Source organism: Mesocricetus auratus, unplaced genomic scaffold (assembly GCF_017639785.1).
Source record: "Mesocricetus auratus isolate SY011 unplaced genomic scaffold, BCM_Maur_2.0 Super-Scaffold_100006, whole genome shotgun sequence".
In the NCBI taxonomy this organism is placed as follows: domain Eukaryota; kingdom Metazoa; phylum Chordata; class Mammalia; order Rodentia; family Cricetidae; genus Mesocricetus; species Mesocricetus auratus.
The window spans coordinates 53,818,803-53,846,078 of record NW_024429190.1 but is presented as its reverse complement, the minus strand read 5'-3'; the positions used below and the strand labels follow the sequence as shown (position 1 = coordinate 53,846,078).

Here is a 27,276-nt window from a genome sequence, read left to right as displayed (position 1 = left end):
TAAGTAGCAGAGTCCCTAACCCCAAACCAGGTCAGATTCCATCTGCTCTTGCTACAAAACCAACAACCAAAAGGTAACTGCGGGAGACAGTGGTGTGTTCATTTGCTTCAACGATAGTAATGATAGTAAACTTTTTATGATCTGTACGCAGACCTGCAGCATCATGCTGTGGACCTTCACTGTACATAATTCTAAATATTAAAAAAAAATAACTCAGCAGAATCCCAAAGTCTTCTCTAAGGCCCATCCCATTCTGGATCCGTACCCCACACCTAGCCCCGGACAGAAGTCTCATTGACTTTTCCTGTTCCTGTCCTACCACAACCCACTCCTAACCCACGGCAAAACCAGATTCGGATTTCACAGCCATGGGGCTGGCTTTCCAGTCACACATTTCTGATTCTTGGAAACTGATGAATGGATTTTTAAAATCCGATTACATACAACAATACGCTCAAAACATCTTTACTAATTGCTTTCTGGAGCTGAAGAGGATATATCAACACGCTCCCTAATCAACTTAGCAAATTAGTGCTTATGGAGTTTAATATTTTAAAAGCATAGCCCTCTATTCAAATTAATAAATGGCTCACGATCACATTTGGGGACAGAGGAGCACACTTTTCATGTGATGACTCTATAATTATAGCGGGGTGTCTTCTCTGTGTTCATCAGTTGAGAGACTTTCCATTAGAACTTGGGCAGAAACACCACATTTTTGTGATGTTCTAAGGGATTGGGGGGGCAATCACAGAGCTCTGTTCCATAAATTGCTGAAATCCGGGGTAGGGGAAAAGGAGAGACAAAAGCACACACCGCATTGCTTTATTACTGCTCACGAAGACCTGTTTCACCTCGCTAATGTGTGTTCTCGAAAGTAAGCAACAAGAAAATGGCTGCATTAAAAGGCATGGTTCTATATACATATATATGTATATATATAATTTTATATACTAAGTAAAGATGGAAAGGTGTTTTTTTAATTAACAAGACACAAGAACAAAAAAATCAGAAAACCCTATGAATAAAGTAATTTTGAGATAATTCTTTTTGGTCTAGGTAAAGCAAAAATAACAAGGAACCTACTATGTGCTGCCTCTCCTTAAGAAGCTGCCTGAGACATAAACATTTGTGGAATTTCTAGCATTGGGAAGACCAAAGCTAAACCTGTGCGGAGTACATGTGGAGAACCTGGGGGCAGAGAGGACCCTCAGGACCGGGCTCTAACTGAGGCTCTCGAGGGCCAACACCACCGTCACGACGATGTGAACGATGAACTTTGTAGCCACAGAGCAGAGAGGGGGAAGTACAAAAGGCTGGAGAAGCCCAACTCAGCACAGACCACAAAGGGACTAAAGCCAACAACCGACAAAAACAGCGTACCGGAAGACAGAGAAATACTCCAGGCTCGACACATCTCTGATGCCTGACAGAGAACATCTACAGTCATAACGCCAAGCTCAAATCACTCAGCGAGGGCTAAACTCTGATGGGAAACACAGTATATGCTTTGCTTGCTGGGGGAGGGGAGGGTGGGAGCACAGAGTGACAGATCTGAACTTCAGGGACTGTTCTCCAGTTTTTTGGAGTAAACTGGTAGGATCTGGTTTGGTGTTCTTCAGCAAGAAGCTCCAGGGATAATATTCACTCATTCATTCATTCATTCGTTCGTTAACAATAAATTCTACGAATCGGTTCTTAAGAGTCCCATTTGCATAAAAAGGAAACTATCTAGTAATTTCTCTTCTACTATTGCCAGTAATTTATACATCCCCATAGAGATATTTACCTACTACTTTCAAGGTTGTTGTGACATTTGCTGATCCAAAAGTATTATTGGCATAACACATGAACACTCCAGAATCTTTAACTCTTGCTGAGCCGATAGTCAGTGTCTCCTGGCGTTCATAGTCGAAGTCACCCAGATGCCAGCTACTGCGTTTTACCTGTGCTTTAGCCTACAGTTTTCAGAAGGGGAGGAGAAAAAAAAATCAGGATTACCATATAATTTATATTCAGGATCTTTCCTAAATTAAAAATAGCAGCAATTAACTTCTCCATATTAGCATTCATTATACACTACTGAGAAGGAATAATAAGGCATCGTGACAAGCCTGTCACTAGAACCCTTCATATCACAGGATTATATTGAAAGATAGTCATTATGAATGATTGGGGGGGGGGATGAGAAAATTCATTCCAAGTCCGCTGCAGTATTAGATCTGAGTAGTCACCATGGAAGAAGGATTACAGAATACTGATATTTCAAAATGAGTCAGCACACTTATGTCATATTAACACTTCCTGCCCCACCCACTTTGAGACAGGATCTCCGTGTAGCCCAGGATAGCTTCTAACTCCCTGCATAGCCAAGAATGACCTTGAACTTCCGAGCCACTTGCCTTCCTCCACCTGAGCGCTGGGATCACAGGCAGAAGCCATCAGCAAGCCCAGTTTATGTTGAGCTGCACTTTGAACCCAGGGCTCCATGCATGCTAGGCAAACAGCTGACCTGTTCCATCTCCACTCCCTCCCATTACTTTTTCCATGTGTGCATCTGGTGACTGAGAGTAAAAACACTCTTTTTAATCAACATTTGGTATCTTCAGAAATAAAATGAGAACCAGAGTATGTACAGCTGACTTGGCGGTTCACCGTCACAGATACCAACGCAGTCACATGCTCTTAACTACTTGAAGGGATGAGGCACATGACACATACAGGACCACACCACAAAGCATTTGAGCAGGCTGTCCTTGTGACATGGCTCTTGTGATCCGTCTGCAGCCACACATGGAAATATGCTTGCAGAGGAAATAGCATGGGAAAACATTAATATAGGTGGCCTATGCTACTCCAAACTTGCTGCAGTGTACACATATTCCCGTTACAATGGGGAAGCAACATCACCTAAAGAAAACAAGCCAGAGCGGGTAGGACAAGGGTGATGGCCAGCGGTGCTAGCCCATCAGGCTAGTAATGGAAACGATGCTAGAAAGGAGCTGGACAGGACAGGCAGGCCCTCAGATCAGCGGTGTTAAAGGGACCTAACAGGACAAAAGTTCCACGAGGTGACTTCGGTGACACTTGAAGCAACATGAATACATATCAGGTAAATGTCACAATAAAGATTATGATGACTGTGTAGAAAGTAGCAGAAATGCTTTTATTACTTAGACAGCATAGGAGGGGACAAGGCTGCTCACATCTGTAGTGCCAACACTTGGGAGCTGAGTCAGGCCGATGGCTATAGGTTCAAGGCCAGCTTGGCCAGCTTTGAAGCTATCACAAAGCATCAATCTTGAAACTGCAGCCAAGTGGAAAGACATGCATGTGGGGAAATGGCAAGAGAAACAAACATGGAAAACATGTGCCTGGCATTAACAAGGACTGGCCACTTGTGACGATGGAGTACTTCAAATATGGCAGTTGTGAGTCCACATAAAATATTTGCTAGATTCTGGTTATTTAGAATTATCTAAGATGCAGAATACATTATTAATAACTTCTATGTTAATGCTAGTAAGAAATGATAGCATTTCATATTACTGGGTCAAATGTGACATTAAAATCACTCATTTTTGGAATGTGCCTACTGGAAAATTTTAAATGTTCTATGAAGGTCACATTATATTTCTATTATATATACAGCATTGCTAGCTACAAACACAGACAATGTCTTTCTTTTTTCTTTTTTTCTTTTTTTGCCCTTGTATAATTATAGTTCAAGAATTTTTCTACAGGCTGGGAACTGAAGACCTTACAGAGGCAAAGCAAGTGCTCTGTGACAGAGCTAATGCTCAGACCACAATGTTTAGAATCCTGTTACACTAAAATAACCATACATAAAAGTTGACGGCACAAGGCTTAATAAAACTAAGAGAATCTATATGGTCATTCTCTGGCTATGAGCTCTTGATCAAGTCAAAGACAGCTGCAGCTGGCCTTGGCCTATTTCTAAAAGGTGTGAGCTAACAGTAGGGCTTTAAAGGCCTTTCCCATATGGACCCTGCAGATCCCGGGCCATCCCTTCTAGATGGTTTTTAGTAGTAGAAATCTGTCATTTCCCTGCCTAGGATCACTATCAAAACAAAATGAACTACCCTATGATGGCCTTCAGGTCACTCTTTCTGACTTCTCTCCAAAGCCACTGTGATAACAACAGATGGAACACCACGTCCTACTAGGGCTAGAGAGTCCCCCAAAGGCCACTCAGCACAAACTCTGAGATGCTCAGTGCAGAACAAAACAGCTTGGTCAAAGATGATGTTCTAGCAACCCTCTCAAGTCAAAGATCATAATTTAACATACCACCACCAGACTAAGAAGTGAAAGTCGATAGAAACGTTGGCAAAATTTGGAAGCACTGGGAAAGCTAGCTGGGATGAGCAACCATCATCGAAACCCCAAGACATATGCTTGAACAAATAATCACACTATCTTAAGATCTCATTGTAGTCTCAATTCCTCATGAATGAAACTTCCTCAAAATGGTCAGGATCAAACATTGTGGATTTTTTAAATAATCTGATAGTGCTAACAGCATTCCAAATTATGCCAAAGGATCAATAAAAGATTCATGGTGAACCCTGGCGTAGAGCCAAGAGTCCCATCTGCAAGTCACACATTACATGCTGTCTGCACATGATTTGGTTTTCTTTAACCCTTGGAGGCACACACTGGGATCTCCCCGAAGAGTTCCTAACACTAAAGACTTAGCTACCATCGCCAGTGGGTTAATTGGGAATGGCATGCAGGGCTCCTGGGAACCATGGTTCAGAACAAAACCACCTGGGGCAATTGAATTTCTCATCTTAAAAGGGCTAATTTTCAAGTACACACAGGCTCAAATACACATACACATACACACACAGTCTAAATTGTTCTCCCATCTGAAATCAAGGATTATAGAAAGCCAATTAATATGGGATTATGCTCTGTAAGGTTAGACCAAAATCCATACAGAAGCTATTATTTTTATTATATTAGAAGGTCTAAAAACTACAAGTTGTTTCTCTGAGTCATGGTTTAAAAGAATCCATCTCCAGTACAATCTATTCTACAGGCCAGTGGCAGGCTTCATGGCTGAAGCAAGATATCATCCATCAAGGTCTGAACAAATCCCATCCTTATGCGGATCACCATGGTTATGCATTTAGCACAGAACTCTTCATGCAGGCATGAATTGCCCATGTTGAACATTGGCAAAGAGGAGGAGGAAGTGGAAAAAATGTATTTCTTTTTTTCCGTTTCACATTCCCACATGTGCAATGAAGAGGAATTACTGGTGGCTAAGTAATCATGTCACTAAAATTACTTAAAAATAAAAAGGAAACTCAGTTAATGGGAATTTTAATGTACACTATTAGGAAAATTAAGCATTGTTGTTAAGTTACTTGAGACCAGAAAGGAAGGAAGGAAGGAAGGAAGGAAGGAAGGAAGGAAGGAAGGAAGGAAGGAAGATCAAATAAAACTCAAAAATTGGTTAGATAGTAGTACCCTTGGCATAATGCCTCTGGGATCAAGCCTTAGCACCAAAAGAAAAAGATGGGGGAAGTGGAGTATCTGGCTAAAATTTATTTAAGATATGCCCAACTCAGCATCTGACATATAGTAGGCATTCAATATGTATTTGTCAAATGAATGAGAACATAAACGTGTCTAAATATTTCACATTAAAGATAACCATCTTATTAATAGCAACTGAAACAAACAGAAAACCATTAGTAAACTAATCTCAGATCACCTGCCTCAAAAGGGGAGATCCCAGCTGCACAGAGAGAACCCCATCCCCAGCCATTCTTCGGGGACCGGAAGAGCTTTGTGGGTCACAAATGATACCATTTATTCTTTGCAAGAAGAGGGCTGCTGACAACTCTTGCTATCATCTGGCCTAAGCAGATATTTACCTGAAGGCCATATAGTTATTCATTTGTTTTGTTGTTTTTAAATTTTCTTTATTAAAGCTAAATTTAAAAAAAGAAAGTGTTAAGTAATAACCTGAGGCTAGTGCCTACTCTTCTCTCAAAATATAGTGAGAGTGTGGCAGTTACTTGCCACTACCAGTAAATGCATGTTGTAATACATACAGGCAAACAGCATGTGAACACACATTCCCCGTCAGTTACTAATAGCCATGTCTACCAGCAGAGTCACCCACAGGCCAGTTCTGTAGACAACCTGTACAATCTCCCACACAGGGACAGCCACAAACCAACAGAATGGACAGAATTCCTTACCTGAGTGTTCCCCTTTATCCACATCGAGCCCACGGAACTAGACACATCTTTTATGGTGCATGTCACTGTAAACGTGTCTCCTTCCCTAAGAAGATGACTTGCTTTGGGCACAGACACAACAGGGATAGCTTTGATGGCTAGAATTAAAAGAGATATGTACCTGAAGTCAGCTGCTCCATTACAGCGTGATTTTTAACTTCTCTTGGTTTAACGTACTTTTTTTCTTTTTAATTATTCTTAGTTTCATTTATGTGTGTATGCATGTGTCTGTGTGAGTGTATGTCATGTGTGGGTGTCTGAGAAAGCCAAAGGTGTTGAATCCCTGGAGCTGGAGTTATAGGCAGATATAAAGGTGTAAGCCACTTGAAGTCCTCAAGGTCAAGGTGGGGATCTGGACTGATCTTTCCGAGGAGCAGCAAGCACTTGTAATTTCTGGGCCACCTCTCTAGGCCCAAACTTGCTTTTTCTTGACTGCACAGCTTGCATTCTATCATTAATACATTCGAACCTAGCTGTATTGCTTGCATATCTAAATATTCCACCAATTGAGTCATTCATCCCACAAGTATATTCATTCATGTTGAGTGAAAAAGACAGCAATGTCTGTCCACTGGGAGATCATAAATGCTTCTGGCTTTTTTTTTTCAACCAGGTGGAAGAAGTTAGCATAGTGAAGCAGATTTCATCTTTACCTGGGGCACACTTGATGATTTCTTGAGGACCTAGCCTACGACTAAAAATATTCTCTTAGCCAATGGGTATCTTTCCCACCTAACAATTCACACCTTGCTTATTTCTGAAAAACTCCGGCTTAAAAATTCTCCTCATCAGTTGAATCCCAAAGTGATACCGAGTTAGATAACCTCAAATCTAAAGCCTAGTTTATCTTCCAGTTACTGAGAGGTTCGATGTGGCACCACAGTAGTTAAGTACAACAGGTTGTGGGTACTTTCTTTCCCAGAGCTAGAATAGCTTGGGAATGCATTACACTCAGCTAAAGAAAGAAAGAAAAAAAATCAAGTCACTTGTCCACAACAAATTAAAGAATAAACCCCTTATAGACTAATCTTCTCAAATTAAATCTTCCCGTTGAGTAGGAACACTTGTGGCAAGGATGTCACTTTGGGATGCCCTCAGCCAGCTACTTTAATGACCATTTTAGCCAGCAACAGTCATGAACCTGTCACTCTGGAGGAATTCAATGTGTGGCATTGCTTTGGAAGCTGGTGCTCTTACTAGCAGCTTGTGTCCTGAAGCCCTAGGCTAAGCGGGAAGAGAAAAGTTGGCCCGGTGAACAGGGTCTCCATCCCCGACAGGGTGTCATACCTGCCCTCACTTTCAGGGTGAATTTGTCTGACACCACCCATTTGCCTTCTCGCTTGGCAGCACAGCGGAGACAGAGCCGGTGGTAGGCGCGCTTCACGTTTTTGATGGTAATGCCAGCCTTGGGGTTTGGGACAAATGTCAGGTCCTTGGGGAGAGATTTCCCATCACACTCCCTGAGGGAATAATCGGAAACCTGCGGGTCTGTCAGAGGGCAGCGGACCAGCGTGTCATTGTCTTCTTTCCCATACAAAGGAAGGTTAACCAGGAAAAGCATGCCAGGATCTATGAAACAGAACAAAAAGTCAGCGTGTCGCATGGATGGGTGTGGACACTATTTGTTTAGATAGGGTCTTACCATGCCAGCCTGGAACTTGTATGTAGACCCAGCCTGGGTGGCTTTGAGCTCACAGAGATCCATCTGCCTCAGCTGGGATTAAAGATGTGCACCATCATATGAGAACATTTTTAAAAGACTTAAACCATTACAAGCATGCATAGCATGACGGCTTTCAGTGTTTTCATTTAATTTACATGTATGAATATGTAGCACCTTGTCTGTATGTGGACCATGTACATACATACTGAAGACTGGGGGTGTCAGATCTCCTAGAGCTGGGGTTGTAGGTAGTTGTGAGCTGTGTGTGGGTACTGGGAACCAAAATGGGTCCCCAGCAAAACCAGCGTCTACTCTTAAAGATGGAGCTCCCTCTCCAGCCTCCAACACATTGGCCTTTATGTGGGTCCTATGAGTCAAACGCAGGTCCTCAAGCTTGTATGGCAAGCACTCATTAGACTAAGCAAGCTATCCTCCCAGCCCCCTGAGGTTCTGTTTTAAAATGATCCTCTCCACCTGGAAATCAAATGTTACCAACACACACACAGAATCTGTTGCCACTGAAATATACGTGTTTAATTTAATTAAGGGGGGAAATCAGACCTTCATGATTAGATTATGATCAGAAGCCACAGCTGGTTTTCTGCCTATACTTTCTCTGTCACCAGAGTGGAGAGCCTCCAACAAGGTACCAATTTCTTTCCTTGCCAAGGCATAGACCAGTTAAGGGTGTGAACTTGGACTGCTCTGGCTAACTTGGTGTCTAAGCGGCCCATCATTAAGCCTAATGGCACTTTCATTACCACCTGGAAATTAGAGACCACCTTCTCCAATGTCACGGGCAGGTTGGGGATGGGCTTAACGATTCCGAGCGGAACCCTGAAGCTAAACTGTGGCTTATCAGTGGAGCATGTCCCCTCCGCTGCACACTTAAGAAGGACAACCGATAAAGCAGGCAGAGGCACAGCCAATTCCACAGCAGTCTTGCGAGGCAGCTTTCATTAACCCCTGTTTGAGCACACTAAGATTTGTATAATTGTGTCTCCTTAACAGTCCCCTAAGGGAGACTGCTCATCTTATCTAGAGACCACAGTGAGAAACGGAGGCGCTAGGCAGCACATCTCCCCAGCACAAGAAATATATCTACTACATACTCGCAGAACCGCGAACACCTTATAAATGGCAGGCCTGGTCCCAATACAACCAGTGCTAGGACCAGGACTTTCATTTCCTGGCCTCTCATTTGTCTCTTAAAACTGTCATTAGTTTTGTTTTCTACATCACGCAAAAGATATTGCCCTGTGGGCTCTTGACATCATAGCAAAAGTGCACGCACACACACACACACACACACACACACACACACACACACACACACACAAACTGCTGAATTTGTTGAGGAAACAAGGTATAGGAATATAACTGCCACATCTCTGTTGTCTTTTGTTTGCAAGAGGTTGTAAGTGTTGAAGAGAACAACTCCAAAATAATGTATGCCTGGTAAGGGATGCTTAGTTATCTGAGCTGTTTCTCTGGAATTTACTCCCTTAAGAGTGGGCCAAGTCTTTTGAAGTGCTAGTCTGCTTAGGCCTTTGGAGGCCTTTGGTTCCCTGAAGTGTTTCTACTAAGTGGGAATATTTAGTATCTCAAAGTATTAAAATGCAGTTTTCCCAAAGGGCCTAATTTATTCTTAGGGTTGACTCCAAGCACCAGGACAAATGGGCTAACCAGATTGTAATCCAGTTATGGCCTTTCAAACCCCCAGCTGGGGTCACACTCAAAGTCACTGTGAATCAAAAGATAGATAGGGGAAGCCAGCAAAGGAAACGTTTGTGTTAGGCATTCTAGAACCAGCCAGCAAAACTCTGCCTGTCACCTAAAAGTTAAAACAAGGTACTGGATAATGTACGACAGAGCAACACAGAAGGCCCAGCATTTACCTCTAACAAACACATAAATAGAGCTCCTGAGGCCAGCCCTGTTGATACACGTGTATTTGCCCGTGTTGGTGGCCTTGACTTGTTCCTGAATCCATTCGCGGTGCTTATTCTCATAATTTGCATTGACGTTCTCGAAAGTCCATTTGACGAAGGCAGGATCAACACACATCAGCCTGACTGTGTCGCCAGCTTCAACTATTAACTCCGATTGCGCTGGCTCAATGGATGGTGGAGACAGCTCCCCTGGACTCACAGATGGCTGGGAAATTCCTGCCAAGAAAAACAAGGACTGTGTTGAGTGTGAGCTGTCTTGGCAAAATAAAGCATTTCTTCTAATATTGAGTTCCATCTTCTGTGTACTCTTACAGTAAAAATAGCCCTGCTATTTGCAACTGAAAAGGGAATTCTGTCTAAAGTTTAAATTCATCTGTAAAGTTATTTTCTGCAACCGTCAATTAGTCCTATGGGTCATATCTGGCGTACAGGCTGCCGAGATGGACGTGCGGCTTTCTTTGGCTCAATCATGCGCAGGGCTTACGCTGATGCTAGTCTGTCCTCACAGTGCTGCTACACTAATGTGCACTTTAAAAACCACAGTGGCATCTTACACAATGGAAACCAGAAACCAAAAGATGACCTGCTGTCCACCTTTAGGGCAGCATGGACATGACTTATTCCTCAGTGGTGTAGCCACTGGTAAGTTGCCTCTGGTCAAGGAAATGAGCCATGAGCCCTACTCATGCAGGCAGTCCTCATTCCAGCCAGTGGTCACCAAGGACAAAACAAATAAGACTTTGTGTAAGTAGGAGGGGGCTAGGAACGAGGAAGTTGATGAACTGGGAGAGAGGAGCAACAGGCAGGTAAGAGAAATATGTGTGTGTGTACGTATGTTTATATATATAGCAGTAGGCAGGTATGATAAACACATCCATTGTGTGTGTGTGTGTGTGTGAGAGAGAAAAGGTACATTAAAAGTAAGAGCATGCATGACAGGAGGACCTCTGTTTTTCTTCAAGTGTTGAAATTCACCTGTTTCTATCATGACAAGGCTCACAAAAACAGATATCTACATATCTCCAAATGTCAAGGTAAAAATGACCGCACCTTCCAAATTATACCCTGAGACAGTTACCACATATGAGGCACCAGCTGAGAAACAGTCATCGTGGGGCCGTGGTAAGTAAAGCTGAAGGCTTGGCAGGCCACCAGGAGCCCCCATACCTTTGGCGTAAGCCTGGTCCAATCTGCAGGACGAGCACTGGACAGGAATGACTTCAGGATGGAACCCGTAAAAACAAGGGTTCTACCAGACAAAAACAGGTGGGAAAGTCATGAAGGGCTGGTTGTGTTGTAGTTGTTTTTAAATCACCAAGGATGGGGAGAGGTGAAAGGAGGGAGGTTGAGGAGGGAAGGAAGCCAAGGCAAGGCCCTGCTTTAGAAAGTGCCAGAAAAAATGGTGGGGCTGAGGAAATGCCATATGGTGAGATCCCATACAAGAAACCAGTCCTCTGAGGTGGCCAGCAAATAAGGGGCAAGAACAATCAGATGTTTGTAAACCAAGGCCTGCCTGATCTACCAAGTAGGGCCCTGCCTCACACAACAAAACAACACCACACCCACACACAACCTAAGAGACCCCTGGAATTCAAGGACACAATTTCAGTGGAGTGGGAATTTCTGCCTATTCCAGGGAAGGCAGCTTCAAGTGTAGGGCTCTCCTTATGGCAAGAGATGGAGAAAAAATAAATGCACAGGCAAAGAAGTCTGCGAAGTACGGCACGCAGGAGAGCTGCGCACATGTGCAGACAGGAGGTGTAGAGTCTGGAGAACGAGACAGGAGGAGGCACTGTGGAGAAAGGCCCAAATTGTCCTCGACAGGCTTATGTGTGCATGATCAGTTCCAGTCCCTGTTTCAATCCAGGTCAATGGTTCACCGGAAGCGCAACTGTGGTTCCATTGTGTCCTCAAAGTGTCACCCCAGAGCCAAAGACACTGCCCAGGATAACAATGACAGGGATTATAGCCATCCAATGTCACTATGCACCAGCGGCCAAAGAGATGTTATAGGGCCTACCTGGGCCACCAGGTTTCAGGTCTCAATGGTGCACTCAGCTTAAGGGGGGGGGGCTGTTTTCAGAGGCCTACAGAGCATTCAGAAACAAAAGTGGAGGTAGCAACAAATGGAGGTGCTAATGCTTCAGTTACTTATATTCCAATTATGTAGCCTCTTGTGGGAGGGAGGGAGGGTGGGAGGGAGGGAGGGAGGGGAGGGGAGGGGAGGGGAGGGGAGGGGGGAGGCTGGTTCCAGGGAATGGGATATGTACACTTTGGACACTGACAGCAAATTTAATCCAAAAATTTAGTTGACATCTTACATCATTTTGTGAAATTTTAAAATAATTGCCACTAGAAGTATTCAGGGTTTTATTTTCAAAAATGACTTGTAAATACAACCTTCATAAACAATATAAAATAAAAACAGTTTTATTGGGTGCGAGTGAAAGTAAACTTTATTGCCTTGTTTCCTAACTGTCTTCAATGCTGCTATCATGGCCTCTCTAAAAATAATAACAACAACAGTAACAGCGATTCAGGTTTAGAAAAATAGAGATTCACATTGAAGTAGCATCTTCAATCAGACACTCCAGGGCTAGAGGGACACTCGGGGGTAAGGTGGCTTGTGGAACAGGCCTCAGAAACTGGGTCTGGGTACTCAACACAACATAAAAAGCCAGGTATAAAATAGTGCCCACAGCTCCAGCCTGGCAGGCAGAGCCCAGGAGCTCACTCTCTGGCTGGCCTAGCCCACACAGCAGGCTCCAAGTCAGTGAGAGTGCCTGTCTCAGGGGAGTGGGTGGTTAACAGCAAGGTTGATTAATTAACACAAGGTTCTCCTGTGACCTCTGTGCAAAGGGGTGCAAGTGCCTGTACACACCACACACACACACTACAAACATACATACACATGCATACATACATACCACACACAAACTCATACACACACGCCACAAACATGCATACACACACATACCCCACAAACATACATATACATGCATACACACATACCACACACACACACACATATGCACACCATATTTCAACTGAGCTGTGAAACAACTCAGATAGATATTTTGAACTGTATACCTGAAATTCAGCAAGCTTCCAACAATGCTGATTTTTTATTATCAGATTTAATAAAATAAATCTTTTATTTACACCAGATTGTTATATCACCAAATGTGATACTTCCTTAATTATATGTTGCTGTGGGTAGTACTAAGAGTTGTTTTCTTGTCCCTGAACATGTTAATGACCCAAAAGAAAGTGACATATGATGACACTCACCACCCTGGGGACTGACAGAGAAGAATGAAAAGACACCGGTGCAAAAGAAATGTCGACACATCCTACACTCGTAGCCTCTTCAAGTACTTGCAGTGTCTTCCCTAGCATCTGTGTAAAATTTGCCCAAAATCAAGACAGCTGAAGGCAGGGGCTCAAGCATACCTGACGGCAACATTCTTACCATCATTCAGTGGAGCCAAATGGCAGAAAGAACTTAGTTGTCTCCCAACAGCTAAAATGTTGGGTGTTAGTACAGCGAAATATTAGCAAGCTGTAAAAATGAGTAGAGCCCTAACACATGCTACAATATGGGAGGACACGGATGCCTGGCCTTCCTCGCATGAAGAATGTGGAGCTGGGCAATTCAGAGACAAGCAGTATAGAGGTTATGAGGGCTGGAGCTGGGGGAGGAAGGAAGAGACCATTGAACAGATGCAGCTGTGCCTGGGAGGATGGCAAGGCCCTGGAAATGAGAAGGAATGGTGAGCGTCCCCCACTGTGTACTGGCTCTCATCAGAGCTGAGAGAAGAAAGTTGGCTGGCCCACACTGTGCTTGCTCTCATCACTGCTCAACTAGATAATTTAAAGCAGCACCCTCTGTTGTCGCGTACATTGTTCTGATGTTTTTAAAACCCTAAAATTAGGCCAGGCAGTGGTGGTGCACATCTATAATCCCAGCACACGGGAGGCAGAGGCAGGTGGATCTCTGAGTCTGAGGCCAGCCTGGTCTACAGAATGAATTCCAGGACACAGAGAAACCCTGTCTTGAAAAAAACAAGCAAAAGTGTAAAATTAAAATAAAACAAGCAAACACCTTCAACAAGGACTGCTTAAGCCTTCTCCATTGGCCCTGGCTCCTTCCTAGATAATACTCCCACCTCTGGTGGAGTCTGTCAAGGATCCCAGTGTGACTGAATTCCCCATTGTCTGCTGTTCCACCCGGTCATGTCCATGCTGCTCCTTCCAGGAAGCGGCAAGTGTTGAACAGAGTTCTTTTCACTCTGAGCTGAGGACCCAGAAGCTCACGCTGACCCCATAACAGACAGGAGCCCAAGACTTTTGTGCCCCAGGGTAGCCAACTGCTGCTACTCCCACTGCCTGAGTCGCCCGCCTTTATCCCCAAACCTGCTTAGGATGTGCATTGATAATGTATCAATTACATATATGAAGAACATGCTATGAGAGCGAACACACACACACCACATACACACCACACACACACACACACACACACACACACACACACACACACACACACGTATGTATGAGTGTAAAGGGAAACAGCTGAAGGCCCATGATTAACAGAAACTGTAAGAAGGCCTCTAGTGTGAGATCTACTGTTGGATTTAATGTGGGTGAAACGTTTAGATTAGATTAAGATTAGAGGGGGCCTCCAGTTTGCAGCCTGCACTCTGGTATGTCTGAGGAGGACTTGGGAGGGAATGAAATGAAACCCACAGAGCTTGCATTTGGGGATGGTCACTCAGAATGCTGAGAACGCCTTGGAAACTCAAAAGTAACCAAACTTCAAAGACTTTGATCCTCTATTGAAAATATGTTGTATACCAACTTTCTTTTTTTTTTAAAGAAAAATAAAATGTCTAAGGCATACCTGTATTTCTTACAATGTGTCAGATTGTCCCCGCAGACTGGCTGAGCCTGCTGGTGCCCGGCCCCTGCAGTAGTGGTTGACTCCTATTAATCTTGACTTCTAGGGTCTTATTCTTGAACAAAGGATCATTCCTGCAAAGCCTGGATTTCTAGCCAGGGTTAAAAGTGGGGAAGTCATCTCAAAGCCTTGCCACCTTTGGCGGTGAATATAAGGAACCAGGTAAAAAGATGGCTGGGAAGGAAACCCACACAGAGGGGCCTTGGCTGGTTTTGGGGAAGTAGGCCAGGAGAAGGCAGAGCCTCTACCTTGTAGTTCAGCTGTCCTCAGTTTCTGTACTGTTTAGTTACGATTTATAATAAAAAGAAACACTAATGATGTGTGTCGTATCGTTTCTGACATACTTTTGCAGCCCCACAGGAATATAATGGGTAAGAACCAAGAAGGAAGGATCTCAGTAATTGCCCACAATACCCTGGAGACCTTACAAAGATGTTACTGGGGGCAGTGAGAAGGGCTCGGTAAATGCCATATGGGCCCTCAAACCACTCCCATGGGTGGGGGACTCTGGGTCACCCACACACTAGGGGAACCCAGGCCAAGCAGAGCCTAGAACTATCTGCAGAGGCCAACTCCTGCAGCACAAATCTGTTGCATAACTAAAACCGTGTGTTGATGGGGACCCCAGAGCCTTGTACAGGAGACAGACAATATGAACCAAATAAAGGCAGTATCAGGAGAGGGAGCAACATGTTACAGACTGAATGAAGACTATTATGCTGCCCCTCCCCCACCCAGACAGACCAAGAAAGGCTCCGGGAGAAAGAGCCAGGATACCTGAGTCTGGGGAACCAGCATGTGTGTTTGAGGAAGAGAGCAGCTTCTCCAAGCAGATGTTATCAGGAATTCGAGGTTAGCTCCGCCTATGAGGGGCTGAACAAGCAGTGCCCCTCAGCAGTGAGCTCAGCCTCCAATGCTGCCTGCATGTCTCTGTGGCCTCAGTTTCTTGGAGACCAGGGACACAGCAGGTGCTCAATAAATGCAAGGAGGGGAAGGGAGTAAGGAGGGGCATGGAGAGGAGGGGCCATTAACTGGGAGCACCATCCAGTACCACGTCACAGTGAGCCTGTTTGCTCATGGGTTTTATTGAAGGTCAGCTCCACTTGGTGGCAAATAACTTTATCCTTTTGTATTGTTTTACATAGTGTGCAATAAAAGATAACATCAAATGTACTTGTGGGAGAGCATGCACTTTGAAAGAAATCAAACTACTTTATGCCCAAATTACTAGGACTAGCCACCTTTCAAAGTTATCTTCCAGGTCAAGTTTGAGCACACTCATGCACGCAGTATGCACGGACACACCACTGCAAGATCTCTAAAGGACTTCCTGGGCAATATTTAATCCAACAATACAAAGACAACAGTACTGGTGGAATTCGTCATTAAGGTCGCATAGGTTTGGACAATACTATAAATACACTTAGACATCTCTTCAGGCCCAGGCTTTGAAGACAGCCCCTTTGTTTAAGAAAAACTTCTGTTTAGCTTTTAGAGGTGGGATATTTAGAGCTTGTACAAAGTCTGTCGGATATATGAGCCAAGTTGATGTTTCAAGTAATAGAAATGCAGCCACTCACAAGTCGGTTTAAAACCCACGAAACAACAAGGCATCTTGGCAGGAGGCTTTTCAAAGCAGCTCCTTCGGCAGTGCACGTCAGGGTTGGCCTAAAGATGAGCCTGTCTGTAGAAGAGCGCTGGAGGAGGAGGGAGAAACCAAACATAATAAAGTGGGCATGTCAGTAATTAACGCAACAGGTGTGAGCTGTGTCTCCGCGGACGAACAGTAACTCAGCCCCTCTATTTAACTAGGGTATGCTGAGAGCCGAGAACACACCGCCCACACCCCATGCAGCAGGAGGAAGACTCAGAGCCAGAGATCACTTCCATACTCTGAAGCTAGTATTGGCAAAAGGGCTATCCGTGCGTGGTTGGCTTTTCACCTTGCAAGGGCTCAGAAGCAATCCTCAGTGGAGACTGGGCTTTGGATTCTAAGCAGGGTACTCAGTCACCTGAGACAGACAACCATATTTTGTTATTGTTTACAATCAAGCAGGCTTTGTATTAGATTATTTTGCCCGACTGTGGACTCACAGCATTCTTTAGTCTCAGATAGGTTAGGCTAGATGTCCGATAGGTTGAGCACATTAAACACATTTATAACTTCTAATGGTTTTTGTTCAGTGATGACACTATTGTAATTTGAGGAATCTCTACATTAAAGTGAATTAATCTGAGAAATGAACGGGGTTCCTAGAGAGAGGCAACAATTGGGCTCCAGTGCAAGCCTCTAGAAGAACAGAGCTTCAGCTAGAGGTTAAGGTGGAGAGGACCAACCCAGATATGCTTCTCCATAGGAGGGTGGGAAGCCTACCCTGGAGGCCATTTGAGGAACAGGACTAGAACAAAGTCAGCTTAGCCAGCATCTGGTGACAAATGAGCAATCTGTAGGAGGACAGCCAGTTGAGATGGCAACACTCATGTTTTAGGTCTCTGAGATGGGATGATGGTGATGCCAAGTGATTGGGAGAGAAACAGAAGGCAGACTTAGGAACATTTGAACCAGTGTGTGTAGGCCCCAGAGACTGGGAGACAGGAGAGGTGAGAGTCAGAGACACACTCATTCTTACTGGCCCAAATAGCGACATCTGGGAAATCACTGCGGTGGGGAGTGGATTACCAAGGAGCGGGGAGACTGTCAATCGGGCATTTCCTGTAGACAGTGCAAATGGAAGAGACACACTAGGGGCAGCTGGGAAAAGTGGTTCCTGGGCTGCCGCACGAGGCCCATGTGGATCAAGGGCACCAAAGTCAGGGTAAGACACTACATTAAGCCTCTCATATTTGGGACCCATTCTTTTCAGGAGAACATCTGTGGTACAAGGGAGATGAGGCTCTCTGCTGCATCCTACAGAGGTGTCTAAGCAGAGAAATAGCAGTGGAGAATGAGGCCTGGCCAATGTGCCCAGATTTCATAAAACAGTGGAGCTGGGCACAGAGGGTTCAGCCTGTGGTCCCATTGCTCAAGAGGCTAGATGGGGGGATCCCATGGACCTTGGAAGAAGCACAGTTCCCCAACACTAGAGAAGGAAACCCCGACAAACAGGAGCACCCTTGCTCTAGGGAGGCAGGGCCAGGTTGCCCCCTCCACCCTCCCTCCAACCTGCCCTGCTGCATGGGGACTTGAGTCAGGTGGGTTCACTTGCAGCTTGGGCCCTCCTGCCTCTGCTGCTGAGAGCAGAAACTCATTTCAGCAGCTCCAAGTTTCTGCCTTAGCCACACAGACAAGCCAGGGCTAACAAATCACCTTTGCTGTAATGTTCATGTATCCTTGCACCCTTCTTTTGGGGTTTGGGGCTTTGCTTTTGTTGTTGTTTTAATCTTTTGAGATGAAATCTCACTATATTGCTCAGGCTGATCTCCAATGCCAGAGCTGAGGTGACTGCTCCCCCAACCCCCCATCTCTGTCTCTTGAGCAATAGGGACTCACAGGCGGACACCCCTGTGCCCAGCTCCCGGCTAGGCTATTACATTCCTGATCCCCAGGCAGACCTCCTACTCTGCTGTTAAGTATTTCTCCACTCAGATCCCTCTGCTGGGCCGCTTGTCTTAGTGGGACGTGCCCCACCCCAAAATCCTAAGCAAGCTATCGGTGGCAAAGAAGATGCCCTCAGGCTGCCTGTGCCTTGTGAAAAGCAAAACCGGAGATCAAAGAGATGTCACATGTTCTGCTGCTACTGAGGGACTGACAAGGACGATGAGGTTTTTACAATCGTGGCATTCAGCACAGCTTTGCACTGACTGAAGGACATGGGCAAAACTGTGCAGTGTTCGGTTCCTCCGTGATTTAATATTTGTACATTTTAAATAAAACACCTAACTGCCTCTGTTCGTTTTCAAGCAACTAGAGAAGGGTAAAGGGGAAGAGACCAGGTGGAGAAGCACAGGCATTCTGAACTCTACTCATTCGAAAGTCCCAAGAGCACGAAGAGTCCAGGGCCTGCTGGGGATGCGGCTCAGTGGGCAAAGCCTGCCTACTACACCAGAGGTTCTGGGTTCAACTCCTAACTACCAATTATACTGGAGTGGGGCATACAGGTCTGCAATCCCAGCCCCTCCAAGAGGCTGAGCAAGATAGTCAGGAGTTCAAGGTCATCCCTGACCTCAACCAGCTCCTAGTCCACCCTGGGCTTTGTCCCAAAACTCCCACCACGACAGGAAACTCAGATCATCGTTGCTCTTAAGGCGCCTACCTAAATTTCCAGGGTCTAGCCAGACAGCTCAGCAGGTAAAGAACTTTTCGGGAAGCCTGCTGAACTCAACCCTAGGATGCACACAATAGAAGGAAGGAATGGAGTCTGGAGTTTTCTTCTGACCTCCAGACATCTGTGCTGTGGCACACACGTGCCTTACAGGCACACGCCAAGTAAATAAATAAATAAAAATTAAAGATAAATGTAACTTTTTGGACCACCCAGGACCCATAATCAAACACTTAGAACCTATGAGCTAAAGATAAAGAATATTCCTTAAAGTCTTAGGGGCTGGACACAAAGGTCCTCAGATGCCTGTGGCTCAGCTAAAGGTCACAGGTCAGTAACTCCTGGTCCACACCCACACTCCAACAAAGATTCTTAATTGTTTTCCAGAACTTCTCCCAGATATACAGTTACCAGAAGCACAGGCTTTTCCTAGGAAAATATTTTCCTTTAAAATAGTCCCTGCTCACTCATCCCAAGACAAATCAACTGAATGTCTGAGGAAGCAGGACTCCCCACCCCCACCCCCTGCAGTCCCCCCCCCACTTCCATCGCAGCCCCCACCTCCATCTCAAAGACACTCAAGGACTCAGAGAGAGGAAGCTCTCCTTAGTCATTATGAACATGGCCTTTGGGGAGTTAGATAAGCCCTGGGTCTGACAAGGGCGGCATATGTGGCTATATCGCAGAGCTAAGGGAGGGAGGAACTTTCTCATTTCCACTGGGTTTTCCCCATCAGCCAGCACAGCTCGTGTTGTAAATATGTAGCTTTCCATGTTTTGATTTCTGGAAAGCACTTATTGAAATATGAACCAGATAAGAAGCGCTAGGTGTGGTCTCAAATAAACACCAGAAAAGGGGACCCAGCCATCTGTTCAGCCAGAGCTGGGGATGGCGTCCGGGGGCCACGCACTTCTTTCAACATTAACTTCCTTAACTTAAAGAACAATGCAGGAGACAGGTCAAGAAGAGAGGCAAGGGTCAGAGAGGGACAGTGGGACTCCAAGCCACCAACAGCTCAGCACAGCCATGCCTGCAGGGGTCTATGTAGGCGCTGCCAGAGATCCGGGTCAGGAGTGCTGGGTCTTCACTGTGGCAGGAGAGGCCTGTGTACAAGGAGACAGAAGAGCTCGGATGCTCCCTGCATGCTGTGCTCTGTTGCGAGTCTAGAATTCTGCTAAACGCCAACTCTGCAGGCCCAGGAGGGACAGTAAGGGGGCATCGGTGACAAAAACTTCCGCAACTAAAGCGCTGGAGACCCTAGGCTAGTCTGTAGTTCCAATCCTACACCATCAAGTTCTAATGGTATCAAATGAGATGCTAGATAAGAAATGATTAACATTCTCACACATCCGTGTGTATGTGTGTGCACACATATACATATGTACATGCATATGGCAACTGGGGCATTTCAGAAATTTATTAGATAAAATATGCATAATATTTAATTACATTTTAACTATTTGTAAGTGTGAGGTTGAGTGGCATTAAGAACATTCATATTATTGGGCAGTTATCAGCATCATGCATTTTTATGAATTTTCATCTTCTCAAACAGAAACACTAGCTAGTAACTCTCCACTCCTTCCTCCCCCAGTCTCAAGAGCCCCCTTCCCATCTCCATGAATCTGGCACTCCAGGTTCCTTGAATAAGAGTACTCATACACTATCTGTCCTTGTGGTGTCACCGAGACCCAGTGACACCGCAGCATGTCAGAACTCTATCCCTGTTCGAGGCTGAATAATGTTCCATTCCACATACGTGTCACACCTTTTTTTTTTCCTACTCATCCTGACATTTGGATGGTTTCCCTGAGGCATTTTCAACTATGATCAACACTTTGGAGGCGCCTCTCTGATTTTCTAGCTTTGAAAGATACTAGGAATTAATTATACTTGACTTAACTAGATGAATATGCTAATTTCCTTCATAATGGGTAAGTCAATACATTTTACTCATAAATATACTCTTAAAATCTACTTTTAAGGGACCTGTCAGAAAAAGAAAATTGTACCTTCCCTTTTCCCACACACGAGAGCAAACAGGAAATTTTCCTTCTATTTCTACTGTCAGGATGTCATCTTACAGAAGTAGGGACTAAAGCAGTAATGTTTTCGACAAGAAATTTTATCTGAGGCGGTTGCTGGAGAAAAGGGCAGAGGCAACTGTTCTGCCACCAGACTTCAATTCCTCGAGGGGCAACGGTGCACAGCAGGGCTGGCTCAGAGGCTGGGGCGAATCCCCCGGGAACCAATTGGGTAGCGCGTCTCTACTCGCCTTCCTGTTATCTTGCCAAAGAAGAGAATCTGTTTTGTTGGTGCTGGAGAGATTTCTAGGAAGACAGTGAACCCGAGCAGAACTTACAGAAATGAAGAGGCTCCCTAAGCTTCCTGGAAGGAACAAAAACAACCCTCTAGTCGGGGGGCTGAGGACCAGCGTGGGTGGCCTGCATGTGCTCAAAGGCAATAGGTGAGAGGTTTTTCAGAGATTCTTCCCCGGAAAAAAAGCAAACGTAAGCAGTTGTAGCCTGGAGTTCTCTGCACTGGTCTGGAGTTCTCTGCACTGGTCTGGAATTCTCTGCTCTGGTCTGGAGTTCTCTGCACTGGTCTTTCAGCTTTTCTGTACATTTGCAATTATCCACCTCACCCTACCCAAATACAGAACTAGGGGTTGGGGAGGTCCAACTATGTAACTTTATTCTGCACTTTTTAAAGTCTAGACCAGAGGCCGTACCAGTATAAGTGACGGTGCTGCCCTAAGCTTGGGATAGCAGGTGACACCACAGGAATATAGAGTTTTAGAGCCAGGCACAGGGATTCCAAACCAAGGCAAGGAAACTTTGGGGAAGTCCACTGGCCTCTCCAGGCCTCAGTGGCAATGTCTGGAAGTCATGCATGGAGTTGTTCAGGATCCTCACATCATCTCTTATTCCTTTAAGAACCTATGCTTGATAAAGCTCCCCCACTGTGATGCTGTTGTGATCACCCACTGGTGTGACAACAGGAGAATAAGGACCTAAGAGCACTTGAAGTACCAGAAAAAGCACCAAGAAAACCACTCTCTGAGCCCAGGACAAGCAGGAAGAAGGGGGGGTACAGAGTGCACTGAGGTTAGGGAGGAAACGGTACCTGATAAAGTCACTAAAACAAAGGACACGGGAACCCAAATCATATGCCTCTGGGGCAACAATGTCCCCTCCTAGTCAGCTAGGTACACTAAAGTTATTCTCACACAATTCTTAAAAACTCAATCAAGCAGAAGTTTACAACAGGTATAAGAAAGTATGCTGAGGGGCCTATGATATGTAGCTCAGTGGCAGAATGCTTGACGACCACTCAAATGGCCCTTGGTTCAATCCTTGGCATTGTAAAAACAGAGTAAGTAGAGTATGTAGAACATTCCGTGTAAAATGCACATGAACACGCACACCCTGATAATTTTCAAATAGTAAACAGTTTCTCTACCCAAAAGCAAGACTGCCATAAGCACATGAGCATTTTTACTCTGTAGGTCTTGAAATACCATCATCAAAAACCAGGCTTAGGGCTCTGCCGGTTTTGTGTGAATGTTACTACAATTCTTTGCATAAAGACCAATGAGGCTGAGTCTCTTCTTTTAGACAAATGCTCATCTCAAGCTGCTGCTGTTGCTGGGCTGTAGCTCACACGTCTAGGAAGGAAATACAAAGCTTTAGCCAGGGCAAAACAAAGGTCAGGAAGTGTCTCTTTCTTCTTTTCATTTTTGCTTGTTTATGTGTGTCTGTCTGTGCATCTATGTATTTGTGTGTCTGTCTGTGTGTGTGTGTCTCCGGTGTGTGTGTCTCCAGTGTGTGTGTCTGTGTGTGTCTCTGGTGTGTGCTTGTGTGTGTGTCTGTCTCCAGGGTGTGTGTGTGTGTGTCTGTGTGTGTCTCCAGTGTGTGTGTCTGTGTGTGTCTCTGGTGTGTGCTTGTGTGTGTGTCTGTCTGTCTCCAGGGTGTGTGTGTGTGTCTTTGATGTGTGTGTCTCTGGTGTGTGCTTGTGTGTCTGTCTGTCTCCAGGGTGTGTGTGTGTGTCTTTGATGTGTGTGTCTCTGTGGTGTCTGTGTGTGAGTGCGCACGTGTGTCAGTCTGTGTGCAGGCACCCTCCAAAGCCAGAAGAGGGCAGTGGATCCCCGAAGTTAGGGTGGTTGTGAGCAAGGGAGCTGGTTGCTGGGACCCAAGTGATGCCTCTGGAAAAGCAGAACGCACTTGTAACTGTTGAGTCATCTCTCCAGCCCCTGCACGTCTCTTCTATTACTGTGTGGGATGAACAGGACACTCCAACACCCCACTTCTGAGCACAAAGGAGGAAGTGGTGCTCAGACGCCCTGAGACACGAGACAACACTTATTTCCATGAAAACCTTCTCAGCACCTTTCCGGTGCAGACTGTTGACCTCTGACCCTGTATCATGAAGTCCCCAAGGGTAGCTTCTCCTTCTGCCACCTCCCTGGAAGACTGACACTCAAAGACCTGTTTTCTTGGGTACCCTACAGCCAGAATGAGACTAAAACCAAGCAAGTAGATGCTACTGCAACAGGGCCAGCTGCCTGCTAAGCTAGACCAGCCTTCCTAAAACTCAGCAAAATCAAATCGTTATCATGTAGCCTTAAACTCAGATGTCCTTGAAATAAGGGTGAAGCCTGCACCACCCTCATCATTCATTCACCCAAAACTACCACAATGAAGTCTTACTATGTGCTAGGAGGATCCTTGGAGCAACAGTGCACAAGACCTCCCCCTGCTCCTACACATGTGGTTTATACTTAGCTCCTGGTCGAGTAATAACAGACCAATAATTATACGTTTATATAATTACCCTGTGATAAGTGGGAAGGATCAGGCAGCACAAGCAAGCTGACCTGACCCAGGAAGAAGGGAAGATGCAGGAGATAGAAAGTGGGGTACACCAGGAGGCCAGGGAGAAGCACTGTCCCCTCTGTGCCCCAGGCAGTGAGCAGACGGCAGCAAGCCACATACCTTTACTCGAGCCAAGAGAACGCTTAGTGCAAAACTGGGAGGTGGGGGCAGTATAGTACCAATCCCCCCAGAGGGTATCTGTAGTCCCCCATGTAGGTGAGCAATTCTGGGTGGGTAGCCTCTGAAATCTTGGAATCGAGGCAGGTGTCAATCTTATTTATCCTTTGAAAATATCGCCTCTAGAAAGGTGTTTGCTTCTCCTCCTGCAGCACACATGCATGCTTCTGGAGACCTCTGCACAGTCCCTCAGGGCTACGGTTTTCTGCTTTCCTGTCTGGACTAACTGAAACCCCTATCTATCTTTCTTAGGCTGACAGAAGGAGAACTGAGAGTTGCACCCTGTCTGAACTCGAAGGGACTCAAGAGGCCATGAGCTTTGTGCTGGGATGAAGTCCAGCCATTCTGACACCCTTAGTCAGTGGTCCTCAGCCTTCAAGCCCGCAACAGCTTCCCCTGATGGCCCTACTAAAGGGACTGGTGAGCCATGCTCCCACCATTTCCAACACAGCAGGTTTGGTTGGGGGGAGCAGTGCTGGCATCTTTCCCTGGTGCCAGCCAGGGACTGCTGATGTGGCTTGTCCTGTCCACAACTGGAGAACTGGTAGCCCCCTGCCCTACAAGGTAGTCAGACAGTTAGCAGAAGAAACCCAGACTCGGGACATTAGCGTAGCAAGAAACTGTACCAGGATCTCTCTATCTTGGAACTCAAGTCGAACCTGCAGAAACAGATTTTCTTGAGTGAGCGAATCTGCCTGGCTTTTACACCTAGAAATCGGCCTCGCACTGGGTCCCCCTGACAAGCCTTGGCAGCCAGTCGTGCACAGATTTCTCAAATCCCCAAGCTTTCAAGTGGGAAATGTTGCAGAATGCACCAGTCACAGTTACAGGACTCCAGAACAGTGACACTGGTGATGAAGACAACTTCTGCAAACGTATCAGACCTCAATCTGGCTCAGTGAGTCAGAGGGCTTGGCACTCAACCCTCCCATGCCCCTCCCACACACTCTGGGGGCCTCAGAGCCCATTCTGGTGCATGAAGGAGCCATGCCTCTGGACGGGACTATTAGCTCTTGCAAACAGGTCCCTGTTGGAGAAGCAGGACCTAAGCTGCAGGCAGAGAACTCTAAGGGACCCCAGCTGCCCTGTGGAACTTTCTTTCAGAGCCCCATCATGCTGGTCTGTAACACAGGGGCCTGAACGTTCCTCAGAGCCCTTGCCAAGCTGTTGTCTGTCAGTCCATAGCACCACTAACCCTTCTAATGAACTTCTTGCCCGCAACAATCTGTCTCAGTGTCCATTTAGAGCTCCACTCCCAAAACCTTTCATCACCTACCAAGCATTTCTGGGTTAATCAGATACCAGTCACCATTTTCCTCAATTGCTAATCAGATAATTGCCCTGCAACAGTTAATCCTACAGTCATTCCACATTCAAATACACAAAATAGAAAATAATTAGGCCCAAACAATCGCATAGGTTTAAAAGCACACTAATGGACAAAATTGGTGTATTCAAATTCGATTCAACATTCATCAGGATGCTTGCTGGTCAATTTGCTTAATGAGCATTCACTTTTCTCTTAAATTTTCTGGGGTTACATTCACTCGGAGCAACACATTAAGCCAGCTTCCCATTTTTAATGAGTGGCCCCTTGTGTAAAATGATCTCAGTGCCTGTAGAAAACAAGAGAAAATGCCTGAAACTGATCTTACTGCTTTCCAGAATTGAGAAAAACAGCAATAAACAACAACAAAACCTTCCAGTATGTCCATTGAGAAAGTTTCACTTCCTAAACAGCTTTAGAATGTGGCCATCCCTGAGTGTGGAGAAGGGAGGCCAAGTCTAAAATTCTAAGCTCTCATTTGTTTGTTTGAGACAGAGTCTCTCTCTTTAGTCCTGCTGCTTCCTATGACCAGGCTTGGCCAACTCACAGCGATGCTCCTGGTTCTGCCTCCTAAGTGCTGGGGTTAAAGGTGTACAAGGGGTGTGTGCATCCCCATGCTTGGGTACCCCATGCCTGGCTAGTAACTTGTTTAAAATGGTGACTGAAATCCATCACCAATTGGAAGAAACTCAAATTGGAGGAAGAAAAACTGGTAATTTTTGGAAATCTAATATTTCAAGCCCTGGCAACAATTTTTTTTCAAATGACTATAATTAGAAATATACAAACAGAGGGAAATGCACCCAGTTAGGTAGCAATGATACCTTTATTAGATGGCATTAAAAGTATAGATGTGTAGTTGGGCAGTGTTGGTGCACACGTTTAATCCCAGCACTCAGGAAGCAGAGGCAGGCAGCTCTCTGTGAGTTCGAGACCAGCCTGGTCTACAGAGCGAGTTCCAGGCCAGCCAGGGCTACACAGAGAAACCCTGTCACAAAAACAGCAGTAACAACAAACTAACAAACAAACAGTACAGGTGTAACTTTAATGCTCTGGAAACTGTACTCCCTCTCCTGCAGGACTCCCAGACAGACCCAGGGCAGGTACAGAGTGCCCGGTTCTTACAAACGTTCCTCAAAGACAACAGCTCAGTAACGAGCTTCCTGCTCGCTCCTTGATGGTTTCCACCATTACGCTTTGTTGTGAACAATAAGCTTAGACAGCTGATGTCGGGAGGCCAGGAAGTATTTGTTTCCACACTAATCTGTTTTCAGATAGTTTACAAACACAACTTGTCTCCACGACAAATGTTTTTAAATTGTTTCTTTAAAAGAAGATTGTATTTTCAAAGGCAGCAGCCAGTCTTTTAATATTTCATTTCTGGTCCAGGCTTGGTAAATCCATAAATTAACAAAGTGTGTGGTAAGGGGTGGGGAGGGGGGCTCTAGAGTCTGAGGGCTGCTTTGGCTTCAGGGGTGGTAATTAGAGCGGCCGAATCTCAGTCACAAAACTGGGCAAATAAGAGAGCAGAATCCAATACTCAGTTTTAATCCTAGCACTCAGGAGGTGAAGACAGCCAGCTCCTGTCCTTGTGATTGATACAGCTCAAACTCATGAGAACACTACCCATGTGACCTTCTTAGTCCTCAGAGTACGAACTGCCTGAGGCTCTGAATCAAGTTGGCTATTGCAAGAGACTATAGCCTTCCTCATTTATCAGCTCCATTTTCTCAGGCCCCACCCCCTCTAGAGAGGTAACAGTTGACACCCAGCACACACCAGT

At 45.4% G+C, this 27,276-nt stretch overlaps 1 protein-coding gene across 2 annotated transcripts in view; it reads right to left on the bottom strand.

The window, feature by feature from the left end:
- Window positions 1–27,276, bottom strand: part of Kit (KIT proto-oncogene, receptor tyrosine kinase) — a 76,483-nt gene that overhangs the window by 35,778 nt on the left and 13,429 nt on the right. For both annotated transcript variants that reach the window (XM_013121055.3, XM_013121056.3), the window contains exons 2-5: window positions 9,840–10,109; window positions 7,566–7,847; window positions 6,240–6,376; window positions 1,790–1,958 (exon numbers count right to left, since the gene is read on the bottom strand). In XM_013121055.3, the coding sequence (XP_012976509.2) occupies window positions 1,790–1,958; window positions 6,240–6,376; window positions 7,566–7,847; window positions 9,840–10,109 (858 nt within the window). The remainder of the gene's footprint in view (window positions 1–1,789; window positions 1,959–6,239; window positions 6,377–7,565; window positions 7,848–9,839; window positions 10,110–27,276) is intronic.